Source organism: Artibeus jamaicensis, unplaced genomic scaffold (assembly GCF_021234435.1).
Source record: "Artibeus jamaicensis isolate MK-2021 breed Jamaican fruit bat unplaced genomic scaffold, CSHL_Jam_final scaffold_1019, whole genome shotgun sequence".
NCBI classification, from domain to species: domain Eukaryota; kingdom Metazoa; phylum Chordata; class Mammalia; order Chiroptera; family Phyllostomidae; genus Artibeus; species Artibeus jamaicensis.
The window spans coordinates 22245092-22265080 of record NW_026522025.1 but is presented as its reverse complement, the minus strand read 5'-3'; the positions used below and the strand labels follow the sequence as shown (position 1 = coordinate 22265080).

Sequence of the window (19989 nt, the reverse complement as noted above, 5' to 3'; positions counted from 1 at the left end):
TACCATATTAAAATTCTCATTCAGAATTGATTTTTTATCTTTCCAAGTCACACTGTCCATTTATGTAAGGGTTATTGAATCATAACATGAACTGTCAAATCCAATAAATGTGGGTAAGGAGATAGCTGAGTAAATGTTAAAGGAACAAAGGACAAAAAAGGTATATTTTCCATGCCCAAGTATTATATGACCATACATCCCTTAGATTTTTAGAACCTGTATTAGTCAAACTGAAGAAGTCTGAAGCATTCAGTTATAATTAGGGAGTATTCCCCAATTTAGTTCATGCATGCTATGTTCTTTGGTTCTGTAGTCTAGCTGTCAAGTTAATAATTTTTGGAAATTAGAGTGATGAGCTTGTATGAGGTTGAGCCTAGTGTCTTCAGAGAAAATAGAATGGAATCTTCAGTTTTCATGAAGTTTGAAAACATTTGATATTTTTAGTAAGCTTTGAGATGATCAGACAAAATGTACTGTAGATATTTATTGTTATATTGTCTCTGAAGTCGCTACTGTTTACCTTCTTTAATGTCACATAAAATCATTTAAAAAAGCAGTCAATTGGCATTGGGCATTATAGTTTCATTTCTTTGAATTTTTAAGGACATTTAACTTATGCATAACCCAAAAGCATTACATCATATTATTTACCGTAAATTTATTAGCTCTACTATGAAGTCATTCAGTTTTGAGCCCTAGGAAAAATGACTTCCAGCCAAGCAAGCTTTTGTAGTGTGCCCTCTAATTCACATTTTAATACATGCCATTTTCTAAGTACATTACCTCATGTTTTGGCTTTAGCCCAGATGAACACTGAGAGAATAAGAGAAATGTGCCTTCTGACTGATTCATCCATATTTTATTTTATATTCATTAAGAAATTACTCTTTGGAGAAAATCAATAATCTTCTGTGACTGAGGGGAGAGGTTAGTGTGTGGCAGTGGTGCATTCTAATTTCTCAAATCAGACTGCTTTCAGCCAGTTGTTGCTGATGGAGTTCTTGTCCTTTCTTGTTTCTGCAGCCTGGGTACATGGCGACCCCAGAAGAGTGGCTTATCCGACAGACAGCAAGGGCCACTTCTGTGGCCAGAAGGGCACCCCCAATGAGTGAGTATGGCCACCTTTGCTTTGTCTGATTTTACAGTTTAAGCTAGAACCTAGAAACCACTTTTACCTTAATTTTACTGGACTTCTTAAATAAAGGGGAAGAAAAATTGGGACAACTGTAATAGCATAATCAATAAAATAAAATTTTTTAAAAGAAGGAAATTCTTAAGAAAAGCCTGCCCTCTCCTTTTCCTAGAAACAGTTTATAAGCAGTTGGGGAATTTCATATATATGACTGAAGACAAGATATCATTGTCATGCAGCATTTTATTAGATTGCATAAATATACTGATTAATGAAAACATAACAGATGAATAGAACCAGTGATTTTATCAGAAGACATATTTTTAAATGTCTTATGAAATGGCTTTGGAAGGCTGAGTTCTGAGTAGCTGCTAAAAAGCTACACATGGCAGTCGTGAGACTTGCGTTTGCCACAAATCACTCTGATGAATCACTCCCCCTTTCAGAGCGAAGAGCACACCCAGAAAGTCTTTGGAATGTGGTAGACTTTTCAAGGCAATTCAGCTTCTGCAGACACTGACCTAAAGCCCGTTAGCTGAAACAAACAAGGACAAAGTTCCACTGAATTCCTTTCTAATGTTAATCATAATAGAAGCTTCAGGTTCTGAAAACAAGGTTTTTATTTCTTTACTTTAAAATATATATATACCTTACATTGTAAGAACAATTTCCCTTCTTTCTCACTAGCCCATTTCTTCTGTCAGTACATGGGGTTGTCACTAGATCTGGTTCTTAATGACCAGTTTGGCTTCTGTAGAAGCTAGCAATGAGTGGGTAAAGGCCAAAGCCTCGATAGTTCCCCAACATTAACCACAACAGCCACTGAGGCTCGGGACACTGGGGTGTGGTCCCTATGATGCCCACCCATAACTGTGGAGATTCACTGATTTAAAAAATAGATTCAGGAAGTGGTTAACAAAATTCATGCTGTAGAATTGTTACAGGCAATCAAGAGAGAACAAAATTTTGGTGGGGGAGAAACCCTCATCAGGGCAGGATGAGTTTATAGTGGACAGACTGACTTTTACAAAAGGTTCCCGTTGCCCGATAGAGACAACTGGACTAAATTCTGACCTGGAGTGGTAATTTTTATTTTAACCTCAATAACAAAAAAATCCTAGACATTGACAACAAAATCTACATTTTGAAGAACAAATAGAGCACCAGGTGGTGAAAATCATACCTCTGTCTCTAGTTCTTTAAAATAGGTTATTTTTTAAAAGGCCCCTGTGACAGTAAGTTTTCCAGTCCTGAGCCAATGACCCACTTATTTCCAACAAACATCCTATAATCAAGAGCTGACTGTTGATTTTCCTTCATAGTTTCTTAATTTTGTATTATGACCATACCGGCCTTTAATTCTGAAAATTATACCCACCCATATCTTTTTAGGTTTTTTTATGGTTTCCTTTCTGATAGTTATATTTCTAATCCATTTGGAATTTATTTGTGTATATGGAAAAAATAGAAATAACACTTTCATTTTTTCCAGTTGTAGAATCAATTTTCTCAAAATAGTTTGATAAATAATATACTTTTCCCTACCCCCTGATTTCTGATATCACAATTATCAAATGATAAATTTATATATTGTTTTCATTTGTGAGCCATCTATACTATTATGGTATATATCTTTAAACTGTCAATTGTTTTAATTCTTAAAGTAAAAGTATATTAATTTGAAAATTAAAAAAAATATTTTATTTATTTATTTTTACAAAGAGGGGAAGGGAGGGAGAAAGAAGGAAACATCAATGTGTGGTTGCCTCTCACATGGTCCCCGCTGGGAACCTGGCCTGTGATCCAGGCATGTGCCCTGACTGGGAATCGAACTGGCAATCCTTTGGTTCACAGTCCATGTTCAATCCACTGAGCTACACAGGTTAGGGCTAATTTGAAATTTTAACAGGAAAGTTACTTTAAATTATGCTTAGAGTTTTTAATAGTAAGGGAAAATATTTATAAAAAATCAAATTTCAATCATCAAAACACTGTGGAACTGTAATAGAACTGGGAAGGAATAAATAAATCTCATTGTAAATTCTAGTATGAAGATAGGATTTTAAGTCAGTAGCTAAAAGATGTATTATTAAATAAATGGTATTGAAGTAACTGAAATGCTGTTTATAAATACAAAATAAAATTAGATATTTATCTCATACATTGCAACCAATGAATACTAAGATACTGAAGATTTTGTATATAAAATATATGACCAAAAAAAGTAACAGAAGAAAATGCAGGGGTATATTTACAGACTTGCAGAGTGAAGAGACCTCTTCTATATGACACCAATGGAGAGGTCATCCAGACAGAAACTCACCAGGAGAACACTGGACTTAACCTGTCAGAGCAGGTAGACTTAACGGGTCTGTGCACAACAATCCTCCCCACAGCAGCCAAATACACATTCTTCTCAAACACACGCAAAACAGATTCCAGAGTAGGTCACATGTTAGTCCACAAAACAAGTTTTAATACATTTAAGAAAAATCGAAATCATATCAAGTATCATTTTTTACCGTAATGGTATGAAACTAGAAATTCATTACTAGAAAAAAAAAGTTAAAATTCACCAATATGTAAAGATTTAAAAAGCATGCTAGAGAATAACCCATGGGTCAAAGAAGAAATCAAAAAGGAAATCAAAGAGTATTTTGAAAAGAGTTTTATATGTTTATTGAAAATGCAGCCTTGGTTGGTGCAGCTCAGTGGATTGAGCATAGGCCTGTGCACCCAAGTGTTGCTGGTTCAATTTCCAGTGAGGGCACATGCCTGAGCTGCTGGCTAGGTCCCCAGTGGGGAGCATGTAAGAGGCAACTACACACTGATGTTTCTCTCCCTTTCTTTTTCCTTTCTTTCCCCTTTTGTTCCCCTCTGTCTATAAATAAATAAAATCTTAAAAAATGAAAATACAGCATACCAAAACTTCTGGGATATAGCAAAGAAGTTCTAAGGAAAAATTCGTAGCGATAAATGCCTATCTCAAGAAACAAGAAAGATAGTCACATAGCCTAACTTTAAACCTTAGGAAGCTAGAAAACTAGAACAAAATAAGCCTGAAGTTATGACAAGAAAGGAAATAGCAAAGATCAGAGTGGAAATAGATGAAATAGAAACTAAGAGGAAATGGAAAAGATCAATAAAACTACAAGCTGGGTTTTTGAAAGTAAAACAAACAAACCTAGACTTATCAAAAACAGAGAGAAAAGAGCCATTACAGCTTACCATGACAATACAAAGGATCATAAAAGACTGCTATGAATGATTAAGTAAGACCTGAAACCATCAATCTCCTAGAAGAAAACACAGGTGGGAAGTTCCTTGGCATTGGTGTGGGCTCAGGGTTTGACACCAAAAGCAAAGGCAAAGTGAAAATAAACAAGTGGGACTATAGAAAATCGAAAAGCTTCTGCATAGCAATGGAAACCATTAACAAAATTAAAAGGCAACATACTGAATGAAAGTATTTACAAACTATGTATCTGATGAGTAGTTAATATAAAAATGTACAAAAACTCATACAACTTAATAACAAAATTAAAACAAAACAGTCTAATTAAAAATGGTCAGTAAAACTGAATAAACATGTTTTTAAAGACATACAGATGAGGTAACTCAAAATCACTAACTGTCATAGAAAAGGAAATCAGAACCATAAGAAGGTGTCACCTCACACTTAGAACAGCTATCACCAAAGACAGGGGTTGGTAAGGATGTGAACAGAAGAGAATCCTGTGCATTGTTGCTGGTAATGTAAATTGGTGCAGCCACTGTGGAAACAACATGGAGGTTCCCACAAAAATTAAAAACAGGCTCTGGCTAGTGTGGCTCAGGAAGTTGAGTGCCTACCTATGAACCAAAGGGTTGCTGAATCCGTTCCCAGTCAGGGCACATGCCTGGGCCGTAGGCCAGATCCCCAGTAGGAGATGCTCAAGAGGCAACTACACATTGTTTCTCTACTTCTCTTATCTCCCACCCTTCCCTCACTCTGAAAACAAATAAAAACATTTAAAAAGATTAAAAATAGAACTAACATATGATCTAGTATTTCCACATCTGGCTCTATATCCAAACAAATTGAAGTCACCATCTTGAAGAGAAACCTGCACCTCCATGTTCTTTGCACCATTATTTAACGTAGTCAAGAAAGGGCCTGTGTCCATCAACAGATAAGTGGCCAAAAAATGTGATATATAATGGAATGTTATTTAGCCATAAAAAGTAAGGAAATCCTTCCATTTGTGACAACATGGATGGGCCTTGATTGCATTATGCTAAGTGAAATTAGTCAGAGAAAGACAATTACTGTTATCTCACTTGTATGTATGATCTGAAAAAACTGAACCCATAGGGGACAGAGAACAGATTGGTGACTGCCAGATGCAGGGGTGAGGCATGTGATCAATAGATTTAGGTGGTCAAAATGTAAAACCTTTCAGTTATAAGTGTTGGGGCTGTCATGTACGGCATGGTGACTATAGTTAATGCTGCACTTTTGTATGTTTGAAAGTCGCTAAGAGAGTAGATGTTTAAAGTTCTCATCACAGTAATAAACTGTAGCTATATGAAGTGACAAATGTTAACTAAACTTATTGTGGTAATCATTTTGCTATAGACCTATATCAAATCATTATGTTGTACATCTTAAACTAATGCAATGTCATATATCAATTGCATCTCAATAAAACTGGAAACATTAAATTAGGGACTAGACAATAAAAAAAAGAAATCATGGATTTCAGTCTAGTGTGCTTGGTGCAGTGTGCTTCTTTCGGAATAAAGTAAAATGCTGACAGTCTCACTTGAAGTATTTCACTTACCCCCCTATCTCTTTCCCTAGTCACTTTCTGGTATAAGACCTTGATTTATTGTCTTGGGTACTTATCCACTGCCTGAATCATCCTGATTATAAATTTGTTAGCTTGTTTATCCCCCCCTACTAGACACAACCTTTCTTGAGATCACGGATTCTCTCTGTCTTTTCTGCTCTTTATATCCTCAGCCTCTATAACACTGGCATTGCAGTAGGTGTTCATCAAATTCACTGTTAACTTAACTAAATCAGACTAAAGGGATAGCTCACGTAAGAGAGTGATTAGGTCCCACAGAGGAGGTCAGCATGAAAACCTAACCGAATTCTCATAACAGCACTGCTAAGTGGGTATCATTATTATGGTGATCATGATTATGATTATTCTCATTTAGAAAACTAGCAAACTGAAATTCAGAAAGGTTAAAGTACTTGTTCAGGTTCAACTGACTACTAAGTGGCCAAAGGAGCCCATTCTAACTCCAAAGCCTGTGCTCTGCAGGCTGAACATTGATAGACGTGCAGTGAAATAGGTTTTTCATGTTACATGTTTGATCTAGTCCTAAACATCTTGAATGTAAACTGGTAAAAATATCATTACATAAAAATACTGTCTGTTGCCATGTATAATGTGCACCCACAATTTTAGCCCAAACTTCCAGGAAAAAATCTTTCATTTTAATTTTTTAATTCAATTATTTATTTATTTATACTTAGAAACAAAGCAGATTACTGCATTCCGGGGTATTATTTTGCATATGGATATCATCATTGCTTTCTAGAGTTACACTTTTAACACATAAGCATAAAATGAAAGAATTAAAAATATTTACACAGATACAGCATTAGTACTGCCCATGTATAATATACATCCTTATATTTCCCTCAAAAAATTGGGGAAAAAAGTGTTCGTTATACATGGCAAAATACAGTAAATAAATAAATGAGTGTGTGTTTCCATTCCAAAATGAAATGTATTTTGTCAGGATATGTAAGCAATTTAGGCACCGCAAAAGATTTAGTCCAGAAAATAGTTGGGAGACGGTAACAATTGGCGTATTTGTACTTGTTCATGCCATGATGTCATTAAAGCAACCCTCTGACTCAGCTCTCAGAGGCATTGGTAACTGAGCTTAAATCCCACATTTGGAGATGGTGTCGTAGCGCTGGGAATGTGGAGTTTGGCCATGATTTGCTTTGTTTCTCCAGGCCTAACTTAACACTGGGAGGTTTTAGAAACAGTGGGAGATTTCGAAAATGTCAAAACAGATAAAACAGAGCCCTCAAGAGAAAATGAGGTGCTTTGTTGACATGCAACTTTTTCCCACCTTTTGAGTTTCAGGGAAGTTATTCATGATACTTGGGTATGGTCCTTTTCTTTGGGATTTCCATGAAAAAGCAAGAGCTTGGTTGATTTTGATGCCACCTTCTGGCTGCTACAAAAACTTCAACTTAAAAAGATTGCATTAAAACAACTAAACATTGTCTAAGGCAGCACAATTACCCAGTATGAGCTTTTTGGGTAGAGAAACAGGAAAGATGAAGAGAGCAAAGCTCTTCCATTTAGGTTTTGCATCAATTTGGCAGCTAAGTGAAGCCAAGCTTACAAGGAAAGATGAACCAGGTCTTGTGTGAATTTTCTCTACTGCTATGTGGGTAAGTCAGTTTTGCAGGGAGGACTCTGTCCTATTCAGGGTAATGGGCTGTGTTGGCCATCAGATTTCACTACAGCATGAGCTTGGGGGAAGCTGGCTACCAGGTGCTGGCTTTCAAAATGCCGTAGAAGCTTTTGCTATCCCCAGAAGGTTAATTCAACAAAAGAAGTCTCTCTTTTGCCTGCTTTTTCTAGATGCTAGAATTCTAAGTGCACATGTATAGGAGAAGCACAGAGCTGCTGATCTGCACCGTCGATCTGTGTATCAGCTTTCAATCAATCTTCTCATTTCTTGTCAGATTTCTATTTAGCTCCGAGTCTCATGATTTCCAACAGGCAAAAGCATGTCGCTCCCTTTTTGTGGTCACTGTGGTGTCTCCATCACCCAACACACTCTCTGATGCTCTCCATCTTTCCAAATTTGTTGAATTCTCTTGTGTAATTGTGAGCGGAACCCCTCCACACACACACACACACACACACACACACACACACACACACACATCCTCAGCTGAAATGGTGACGTTTATTCCTTCTTAAAATTTTATTCTTATATTTCCATGAGTATCAAGAAAGAAGAAAGATGGGCTGAAGTGCATGGTAGGTTATTTTAAATTAGTAGTTTGCAGTTGCTTCTATTTTGTTGTTCCTAGGTGGAAAATAATTCAAGTTAAACAGTGAATTGCTTTCTCAGTCACTCCACAGAATGGGTCAGCTTCAACCACCACCATCTACTTTGTATCTAAGGAATCCGAGGTCCACTGATGTTTAAGGATATCGGTCAGACTGTAATAAAATGATGATGAATTTGTGCTGAAAAACTATGGATTTTAAGGATTCTAAGATTTTGAAAAAACTTGTGGAATTTGTTTATTCATTCTATATTTGATAACTACCTAGAATGGGCCAAGTGCCAGGCTAAGTGTTACTAAGGTAAGGATATAAAAATGAATAAGATGTAAACCTTACCCTTGAGAATAACATAATCTAATGAATAACTTTAGTTTATGTAGCATTTGCAGGTTATAAATCAATGCTACCCTGGGGGACTCTTGACACTTACTGATTTAGCATTCATGGTTTTAACCGCTCCTAAGAGACTCCAGTGATCGATGACATGCATTAATTTATTCATTTGCTCAGGTACAAATTTCAATCACATGCACCATGAGTCTAGGTGGATGACGCAGCTGCTTGGGTGGCGAAAGAGCCGAGCTGACTCTTGTGGATCCCTGAAGTAGCCTTGTGTGTATTTTGTCCCAATTTATAACCAGATCTTGAGCCATCTGGACTTGATGAGATTACCCACATGAAATCTGTTTATTCTCCCCATTATTGCCTTTAACAATGTTCTTTCAAATTCTCTCTTCTCACTTTGGCATCTCAGGTAGATTCTAGTACTTTCTGGATACTCTCTGTTGTTAGCAAATTCAATGTAGTCTACACTAAAATTTGAATTTCATGTCTTTTAATCTCCTGGCTCAGGTTTTAACTCTGCAAGGGAACTTACAGTAGAAGACAGGGCCTGGTCTATGATTTCCTTTTTCTTCCCTCTTTTATGGTTCTAGCACTTTCTTTGTGTTATGAGGAATGGAAAGAGAAGGAGTGTCTGTCACTATTTGGGCCATATGGTATTGCTCCTGCAGCTAAGATACAACTAAACTAGCTATCCATCATTCACAGCATCTAAACCCTGGTAGCAAGTGGAAATTCACCGGGCAAAGTCCTCACTGAATAGTTCTGTCATTTGAGAGGTCAGCTTAGCTTACTCTCCTCCCAACCCATTTAGTTTCATCTCTGATGATTCAGCCTCTTATTGTCAGATGTGGTACCACCAGAGTAATGCAAGCCCATGTCTATCTTCCCATAACAGGCTACATCAACACTAAGACTTTCCTGCCCCACTGGCTTTTTCAACTCTCTGTGATCTCTTTGGGTCTCATTTCTCCCGGCTAAAATGGGCAGAGAGAGCCAACTAGTAAATCTGCCACCTGACTTGGAAAATGAGATGCTGGGCTGCCCTTTCTACAGGTACCCCCAGTCTTTATGAGAGGTTCTCTCAGAGCCCTCTGCGATTTGTCATTGGGAAGAAACAATCACCCTTTTGATGAGAAAGGGATGGAAAATCCTCTTAACTCTGATCATTGTATCCTGCCAACCCCACTGTCTCCAACTCACCAAATTCTCCTCATCTTTTGCTTATGTACATGGGCAGGAAGGGGAAAGAAGTAATACAAGGGTTTGGCCCACATGTTTTGTGGGGAGCTTTCTTTGTCCTTAGATTTGGATCCTACTTGATGATTCTAAGTAGAAAAGGTATTATTCAACAGCCTATCATGTATTTTGTTATGTGTGTAGTCACATTAATTAATTGAGGACTTGATAAGGTGCTGGGAACATTCTTCTCAAATATTTAGGGGTTCTCTCAAGGTATGGTTTATATGTGATCTGTATCTGAATCTACTGGGGAGCAGAGGGCAAAAATCTGTATTCCTAGGCTGCTCACCCAGATATTTGGGCTCTTGAGGGCTGTGAACGAGTCAGGAACCATGATTTTCAACAAACACTACAAGTTTCACTGATACATACTAAAGTTGGACAAGCACTTACTTGTCTTGAGTTCACAGCAGACTGTTTTATGTTTTACTAACAGCACTGTGAGTTGGGTAAGGCTGGTATTATTCCAGTACACTGCTGAGGAAATTGAAGTTCAAAAGTGAATTGTGGCTTGCCAAATGGCAGAGTTAATGCTTCATTCACTCAATGCTAGTGAATATCAACCTGCCCTATAACTATGCTATTAACCATAATTTTGAACACAGTGGAAATGTTACTCAGTTTACTTATCTTTGTTTCAGAGTACCAAAATAATACATGTTTATTTCAGAAGATCCATAAAAGTACAAAAAATTAACTAAACAAATATAATTACACCATTCAGACATAATAATTTGTTTTTGTATATCATGTTATACCTATTTTTGCAAAGTTAAAATAAAGTCATATCTTAATACTCTTTAGTAACATGCTTCCTAAAATTAATATATTGGGAACTTCTCCATCCATTTAATAATTTTTTCAACATTATAATGACAATGCAGTGTTGTGTTTTACGGCAGTAGAATTTTTATTTAACCAATTCCCTTGTTGGACAGTTTGATTTTGTTTCAACTTTTTACTATTACCAAATATTGCTTTAAATGTTAGGCACTGTAAAGGGAAGTTGCAAAGTATATTGCAGCTATCTAAAGAAAACGAAGCCAATTTTTAAAAGGTCATATTATATAAACGTATACAGGGTCTGAAATGATATGGAACATTTCCACACTTGCTGAAAAATTATTCTATGTTGTTTTCTTAACAGGAACAAGAGCATTTTGTTTTATTTTAACATTTTAAGCTGCACCAATCCCTCTGTTTTGATAAACCTACAGTGCCCTACTACACAGGTAAGGCAAAAAAAAAGAGTCTCTCTGGTGTTGTTAGCCACTTTGACTATTCTCAGATGAAAGAATTCAGAAATTTCCTTTGTGTTGTGTCTGTGTGTTATTGAAGATGAACTTATGGACAGTGGGAAGACATGAATATGAGCTCATCTTGGTTCATATACAATCAAAAGGAAACAGTGATTAATCAATTTAGCATCACTAAAGAACCTTGTGATTACCTCATCCAACTACCTAATTTTATAAATGAGCAAACTACAGCCCAGAGAAGTGGAGGTATTTTTCTCCAGGTTAGTATTACAAAAAGTAAAGCTGGCTACTGTAAATAATAAACCTCAGTTTTTCGCTGAGTTAACACAATAAAGTTTCTTTTTGGCCACTGAACAGTATAAGGCATGGTGGTCAGTGGGGACTCGCCTGCGGCTCCTTTCATTTAGCAGCTCTGCCATTCCTTTAGTCTTCAGTATCTACGGCCAGAAGGAAAAAAAGAGAATGAACAAAGCACCCCTGCTCTTGAAAGCCTTGGATCAGAAGTGTCACACATTGCATTTCTATTCATATGCCATCGGCACATTAGATGTATATGTTCATATCTAGATGCAAAAAAAAAAAAAGGAATCAAGCAAAGTAGTTGTGGAGTTGTGGGCTGAACAGCTTCCTCTGTGCCATGGAACAAATGGAACAAGAGGCACAAATTTTAATGGCAGTTAGTAGTGTCTTCCAGAGTCTAACTGTCTGTTTTCCAGAACATCCATCTTCCCCAGGAAGACAATAAGGGTCCCATGTAGCACTGTCTTTCGCCCAAGTCCATGGTCTATGGGTGATGTGCCGTCTTTCTGTCAGGTCTTAACACTTAATGCACAATGGGGATTGGGGCTAAGAAAATTAGAATGCAAACACCCATTCAGAAATGGAGGAGTGATAAATGCACAGCAGTCTGGTGCATGGCATTAGGGGAGAGCCCTTTATTCGATCTGGACTGTGTTCTTCAAGAGGAACTTCCTCATCTATTTTATCCAGTTGTCCTTTGCTCAACCACTTGGAAGGTTATTTCTTGCTTATTAGCCTCAAGGCCATGCCACTGCTGAGCACTGGAAATTTGCCCTCTTGGGGGCCATATAGCTTTGAAACTCTCTTCCTGTTGTGCAACTTCCTAATTTTATAAATGAGCAAACTACAGCCCAGAGAAGTGGAGGTATTTTTCTCCAGGTTAGTATTACAAAAAGTAAAGCTGGCTACTGTAAATAATAAACCTGTTTTTTGCTGAGTTAACACAATAAAGTTTTTTTTTATTTTATTGAGGTGTTTAACACAACACCTCAAACATTATTTTGTCAAAGGTCTTTTCAGGTTAACTCATGAACTCTTTGTCACTACAACTACCTCAAGAACTTAGAAGCTACTGACTTGCCTCTTTTTGGTTCCATACGATAGTAAACTACACCCAAAGATTTTTCTTAGAATATGTTTTATAATTCTTTCTCTCTTTCCTCCCTCCCTTTCTTCCTTCCTTTTTTCTTCCTTCCTTCCTTCTTTCTCCCTCCCTTCTTCTATTTCACTTTTTTTGTTCTGCCCTCCCTCCAAAATTCCCTCCCTCCCTTTCCTTTCTCTCTCTCTCTCTTCTTCATCTCCTTCAAAGGTTTTCGATATCGTATTTCCTGCTGAGACTAAAACCAACTTGGCATATTGACATCTTAGTTCTGTGACCACCACCTCTACCACAGAACCTGTTTTCTACTAGAGCCACTCACTGCCAAGGTCAAATCCTTGATCTTGTCAGTACCAAGAGTTACCACCCTTTGTAATCTCTATTTCAAACATCTCACTGTCTCATCATGTCAGTCCCTCTATAACATTCCAATGATTTTTCTGCCTTACCAGGACCTACTAACCCTGATCCTGACCCCTTCACAGTATTCCTCAGCTCCCTCAGGCTTCCATCTCTCTCTTTACCTTACTCCATGGCCCCACTTTAAAATCACTTTTTATGTAAATCCTCAGTTTTTTGGTCCCCCTCACTTAGTTGTACTTCCCTGGCAAAACCTCATGCCTGGCTAAATGCAGCTCTCTGCCTATTCCATGCCTGAACCCAGGCAGCTGTGTTTTCTTGTAGAAAATATATACAAGTCCTTTAAATTCAGGACCACTGACCTTGAGGGCATCCTCATTGCTGTCCTACAACCACACTAGAGACCCCTTGTCCATTTGCTAGCCTACTGCCTTAGAAAACAGTTTCACATCTTTTCCTTTCACTTCAAACCTCCAACCCTGCCAGTACTCATGGCAGATTCTGACTCTGCCTCCCTTCTCACTGAGAAAATATAAACATCCAGATCACTTTTGAAAGCTCCCACACTGACATCCACTTGTGCCTTAGAAATTATCTTTTCTTACACATTCAAGCACACCACTGCAGACATTTCCTGTTTTTTCTTTTTATTACCAATTTCCTTCTCGACTAAATCATTCCCATCAGTATACAAACATGCAATTATTTCTTACATCTTAAAAATTATCTCCTCAATCCCACATCTTTCTTCAGCTACTGCTCTTTATCTTTGTGCCTCCTCTTCCCCGCCCCCCCAAACTTGTCAAAAGAATATGTCTAAATCCTTCTAATTTCCATTCAGGCTTTTGCTGCTACTCCAATTTTCTCCAGATGAAACCATTGACCTCTGTATTATTAAATCACTGGTCAATTCTCAATTTCCACTCACTTGATCAGACAGCATTGTTTAACCAATCTCTTCTTCTTAAAGTACTTTGTTCACTTGGTTTCCAGTGCAGAGCATTCTTTTATGTTTCCTCCCAACTCTCTGGTCACTCCCTATTAGTCTCCTTTGCTAGTTTCTCAGCATCTTTCCAACATTGTCTAAGCAGTGGCATTCTCTCCTCCACCAAAATCATCCTCTTTGACATCTACATTTACTCTTTTGGCGATCTGACCTAGTCTGTGGTTTTAACACCAACTATATGCTGCCTTCCCTAATTTATATCTCCAAATACGTCTGCTCCCTGATCTAGAGATCTTTATATGCAACCACCTGAGCAATGTCTGCACCTAAACATTTACTTGGCATCTCAAATTAACATGTCCAAAGCTCAATTCCTAATCTCTGACTTTATTCTTAAAATTGTTTCCCCAACCCAATGGTCTCTCCTATTTCAATTAAGAACAGCTCCCAATACCATGGAATGATTTTTGGTTCCTTTGTCTTTCACACACATGTTTGAACTGCCAGCCAATTCCTCTGGTCTCCATTGAAAACATACCCTAGATGAGGGTGTCCAACCCTATGACATCTCTGGGCCACACTGGAAGAAGGAGTTGTCTTGTGCCACACATTAAATACACAAATACTAACGAAAACTGATGAGCAAAAAAAAAAAGGTTTTAAGTAAATTTACAATTTTGTGTTGGGCCACATTCAGCATTCACAGCCATCCTGGGCCCCATGCGGTCTGCAGGCCACAGGTTGGACACCACTTTACTTGGACAAAACTACTTTTTACTACCTCATCTTTTTTCAAGGAACCATGATTATTTTTCAAGGAACCATAATTATTTTTCAAGATGAGTTCAGTGACCTCTTGGCTTGTCTCTCTGCCTCTATCCTTGGCCCCCACACTCCAACCCCTTACAGTCTTCTTTCCATCCTGCAGCCAGTACGATCCTATTAAATACATCACTGTGTATCTCCCTTGCTGATCACTACCCCATAGCTTCCCAAACTGCTCAGATTAAAAGCCAAAGTTCTAACAATGACCCACAAGATCATTCACTGGCTGCCAGACTCTCTGACCACGGAGTCTGTTATTCTCCCTCTGATCACTGCACTTGGATCCTGCTGGCCGTCTATTGTCTTCAAAGGACCCAGGAAAGCTCCTCCCTCAGAGCCATAGGTTTTGCTGTTCTCTCTGTCTGCAGTCGTCTTTCTTCAGGTGATTATGGCTTGATCACTAGTTTTCTTCAAGTCTTTCTTCAGATCTCACCATTTTAGTGAGGCCTTCCTTGGATACGTATTTAAAATTGGAACACACAGCTATTGTCCTCCAACCTCCTTTCTAGTTTTATTTTTTCATAGCATTTACTACCATCTTATAACAAACAATTTTATTTATTTGTTGTTACCTGTCTCCCCTTACTAGAAGATAAACGGCTTGAGGGCAAAGATTTTTATCTGTTTTCTTTTTTTCACTGTTGTATCCCTAGCCACTAAAACAGGCTCAGAATAGATGATGGGCAAATGTTTGTTGAAGAAAGAAAGGAAGGAAGGAATATCTTCTTACTCCCAGTCTTAGAATTTTTCTGCTTTATTATACAAATCTATCATGAAACCCCACATGAAACAACAAAACAAATCCTTGTACATTATGCTTTGTTATTTCATAAATTATTTACTAAATCATTCTTTCTTTATAACAAATGTAGTGTTTTAACCTTCAATGTAACTCTCACTTCCACTCACCAAATTCTATTTGTACTAGAATGTTAAACCTATACCAACTGAAAATATGATAAAAATACTGATGAAAAACTACATCAAGTGCTCCTTTGTGGTTACTCAAAGAATCAGAATTGAGTCAGAATATATATTTAGCTGCTAGTAATGCAGACTTACTTTTAGTTTGCCAGGCAATAGTTTATCTACTTGATCCAAGCCATATTTTTATGTACTATTTTTTGTTGTTAATTGTCAGATGGTCCAGACACGTGTCATACACACTTACAGCACAGAGTGTGATCAATTAGGATGCCCAACCTCAATGTGGCCTTCATTTTTGGCTAATCATATGTTGATTGCTACTAATCAGCATCCTATTTGAAGTGAACAAATTGGGCTGATAAGAGAGAGTAAAGAGCAGTTGGTACGTTGTATTTTAACAGCTCATTTTGTGTCCGGAATGAAATTTGATGCCCTTCTCTTTAACAAACCACTTCTAACTTGTATACCATTTTAATTATTGTATGGGTTGTGTACACAGGGATTTTATATGTAGACTACACATTGTATGTATTTTTAAATATAGAATCATCATGGTCCCCACTGAGTAGTTCCTACCACCCTTAAAGCCTGAGAAACATCAGTATTTTCAGTATTTATTTTTACAGATGTATTTAAATGTATCCAGTAGGGGAACTAGTTTAGTTATCTTTCAGAGTCAGTTAGTAAACTGTCAAAGGTGTTCATCTAGTTACCCACCTTCTGCCTTAGTTTTGAGGTCGACACCAAATGTTCTTGGGCACAGCAGAAACGTGACCCAAAGGTGGAAATGAGGTGTGAGCTCAGTGGCAGTGTTTCTACCTAACTGCCTATGGAGATCCAGCTAGAATCTGGCCAGTAAGAATCTTTAGGAGACTGTACAGTCAGGAGATGGAGCAAGTCAGAGTGGAGAGCACTTTCACAAGGGGGCACTAAAGGTGGAGGAGTGAATGTACAAGAATTGACTGCAACTCTTACAACTTAATACGATTTTTTTTTCAAACAAAAGCAAAACCCATAGAATGTTTCTTTTTCTGAATCTGCTTTCTCTCTGTGGAGTTGCTAATTGGATTTCAGTCACTCCACAATGGCTCTGTGGACTAGCAAAGGGATTTGGTTTGGCATTAATAGGTCTCCAAAGTTCGTTAATGCAAAGTAATTGCATCAGTGACCTCTCTGCCCACATTTGACTGGTGTTGCTAAAGACTATAATAATGATTGATTGCCACCAATGGCCCTCATTTTGTTAGTTTCTTATGGTAATAAAACCCCAATTATGTTTTGAGAATTATTGAGAATTCACTGGAACTGATAGTTATTAATGGCATACATAAATTATTAATGTTTGGAACTTTTTAAATCACCACTTTATTCAAACATAGGAAAGGAAGCAAGATTCTAACCCTGAAAATATATACACTCACAGGCAAAATTAGTGAAACCTGAATAAGGTTGATGGATTGTAACATAATCGATTTCCTGGTGGAGATATTATACTATAGTTATGTAAACTATTACTGTTGGGCAAAACTGGGTGAAAGGGCAAAATTGGGTGAAAGGGCAAAACTGGGTGAAAGGTATGTGGAATCTGTTATTTCTCACAGCTGCACGTAGACCTACAATTATCTGAAAATCAGAAGTTAAAAATATGTGTAAGTCTATCATTGTATAACATCTTATTGTTTTTAACAGAACATCAATATCAAAGGGCAAGGAGTAGAGACTGATAACCAGTATCTGAAATTTCATTTTTTACAATAATATTAGAAAGTTGATTTGGTGCCTTAGATGGAAAATGGTGTTTGCTCTTTATCATGGTGGATGATTTAGAAGGCTAATCTCATAGATAATTCCTTGGTTTGTTCAACTCATTTCCTACCATTATGTTCCTTTCCTTCACAGATCTGTGTCTCCAAGTGCCCAGAAAAATTTTTAACTTATGTGGAAATGCAATTTCCATACAAAATAAACAAAAAGTCTTGGACATATTATAGCCAGTTCTGCAAGTCCCCCATTACTCAGCCTGCAAAGGTATGTGTGTTTAAGTTTCTAAATCTAGAAAAAATTTAATTTTTGTTTTAATCTGAAGTGTAATATGAACATTTGTAACTGGAAAGAGCTCCCAAATGTAGGAAATTATTACTGAATGCACCATTCTGTTAAAATGTACACAAATGCACATATACATACAAAAAACACATACGATTTTCAGTATATTATTTTGTAGACTTGGGAGGTTATGCAAGATTATTAAGTGTGGTAAATTAGCTTCAATTCTTCCATGACATCAACAAATTTTTTACTGCGATGCATGTTTTTGGTGTCAAGAGCTAAGAGCTTACTCAGAAAACAGTATGGTGATTGCCAGAGGGAAATGTGGGTTGGAAGAGATAAGAAAGAGGGGGTAAAGGGGGAATAAATGTGATGGAAGGAGACTTGGCTTGGGGTGGTGAACACACAATACAGTGTACAGATGATGTATTATAGAATTGTGCACCTAAAACCTCCATAATTTTGTTAACCAATGTCACCTCAATAAATTCAGTTACAAAAAGAGTTAAGAGCTAATGTCATTTTTTGCCACCATTTCATTAATGCAATGATGAAGCCCAATGGCTACTTAGTAACAAGTATAATTTTACTTCCAACTCCAGTTCATAATGATTTATTTTTTTAAAAAAATCCCCAAACCCTACCTAGGTTTAAGATTTATAAGGGAATTCTAAAGCTTCATTGTATAAATTAGTACTAATGGCTTTCAAATTAGAGAAGAGCTATTTTTCCAGAAGAAAATGTAAGGATTAGAGATTTAGGATGTAACTAAGATAAAAATACACACTTCCAAAGATGTGCCTTGGTTTCAGAGGGTCTGGTTTTATTATTGTGGGTCTGACTTAATTGCACTTAGGGCATTTCAGAGCATTTGTATGTGGGTGAGATAATCTTACAGTTAGTTTTATTAGGGGGGGTAATTTGAACAAAGAGATTATTATGCAACTGAATGTTTAAAGGACCAAATTTCTATATTGAGGGTGTAAAAGTTGTCATCACAAAGCCTTTAAAATGCTAACGTACTCGTCCTTCCATTTTAGACTCTCTCACAAATAGTAATGGATGATGACTGTCCAACGGTGATTTTCCCAAGCAAACCTTGTAAGTGATTATTATTTTACCTTATAAACAAAGAATCTGTGAAGGAGTTATTTAATTTAATTTCCTCATTTCACCATGGGTAAAACTGAGGCCAAGAATTGTCCTATGACTGGCCCAAGATCTCAAAGTTAATTAGGAAGGAAGCCAAAGCTAAAGCCCAATGTCCTGACACTAGCCAGGGATATTTCCACCGGACTTCTGTGCATTGCGGGTTTTTGCTGCATAAATATACATTAAAAAGACTAAAAAGTGATTTTTGAAAGCCCCATCAGATCAATTATTTGGTGCTCTATGAAGTCACATAAGCACACACAAAGACATACTCCTATACACTGACCCCAGAATTCAGACAAAATTCTGTTCAAAAATTGCTTGGGAAGTAAGCGTAGAACATATACTTGTCTTTATTTCAAATATTTAAAATTTGAAATTTAAAATATTTATATGTCTCCTGAAAGAATCAATATCTTATATCTTTAAAATGTATAAACTTTATTTAACTATGTTTAGAAGAAAATGAAATAATCTCTCATTTTTATTCTTATAGATATAATTCTAACTATAGAGAAAAAACTTTACATAGAGATGTTCACCACAATGTTATCCAATAGGACCCTCTCATGAAAAGAAAGAAAAAGGAAATACTGTAATGCCCAAGAGCAAGAGAATGCTCAAATAATCTATGATATATTCATTAAATGAAATATTTTAGAATTATTAACTATAAATATGTTATAATGTTTAATAAACTGCAAAATTCCATATGTACTAGAATGACAAGCATGTGTAAATTAAAATAAAAATAAAGAAAAAATATTCAGCCCTGGCTGGTGTGACTCAGTGGATTGAGCGCCAGCCTGTAAACCAAAGGGTCATCAGTTTGATTCGCTGTTAGAGCACATACCTGGATTGTGGGCCAGGTCCCCAGTTAGGGGTACACAAGAGACAACCACACATTGATGTTTCTCTCCCTTTCTTTCTCCCTCCTTTCCCCTCTCTCTAAAAGTGAATAAATAAACTCTTAAAAAATATTCAAAGAAAAAGATTGGAAAGAAATATGCCAAAATATTAAGTGGTTGTTTTGGAGATGGCAAAACACTGGGTATTTTTTTTCCCTCCATTTTTCCACAGTAAGTGTGTGTTTCTTTCAAAATAGAAGAAAGTCAATATTTATTCATAAGGTTTGAGTAGAAAGTCTGGCAAAAACTGAAATAGGTACCACCAAACACAGTGTCTGATAGACCCCTGTCACTCTCCTCTGGGTCATTACAGACCCAGGCAAAGACCTAGGTTTTGCAGGCATTTGC

The 19989-nt window shown here is 37.0% G+C and overlaps 1 protein-coding gene across 1 annotated transcript in view; it reads left to right on the top strand.

The window, feature by feature from the left end:
• Positions 1-19989, top strand: part of SLC44A5 (solute carrier family 44 member 5) — a 126359-nt gene that overhangs the window by 61428 nt on the left and 44942 nt on the right. Inside the window, exons 4-7 of the mRNA XM_037132819.2 lie at positions 1024-1108; positions 10964-11048; positions 17432-17560; positions 18622-18682. Of these exons, the coding sequence (XP_036988714.2) occupies positions 1024-1108; positions 10964-11048; positions 17432-17560; positions 18622-18682 (360 nt within the window). The remainder of the gene's footprint in view (positions 1-1023; positions 1109-10963; positions 11049-17431; positions 17561-18621; positions 18683-19989) is intronic.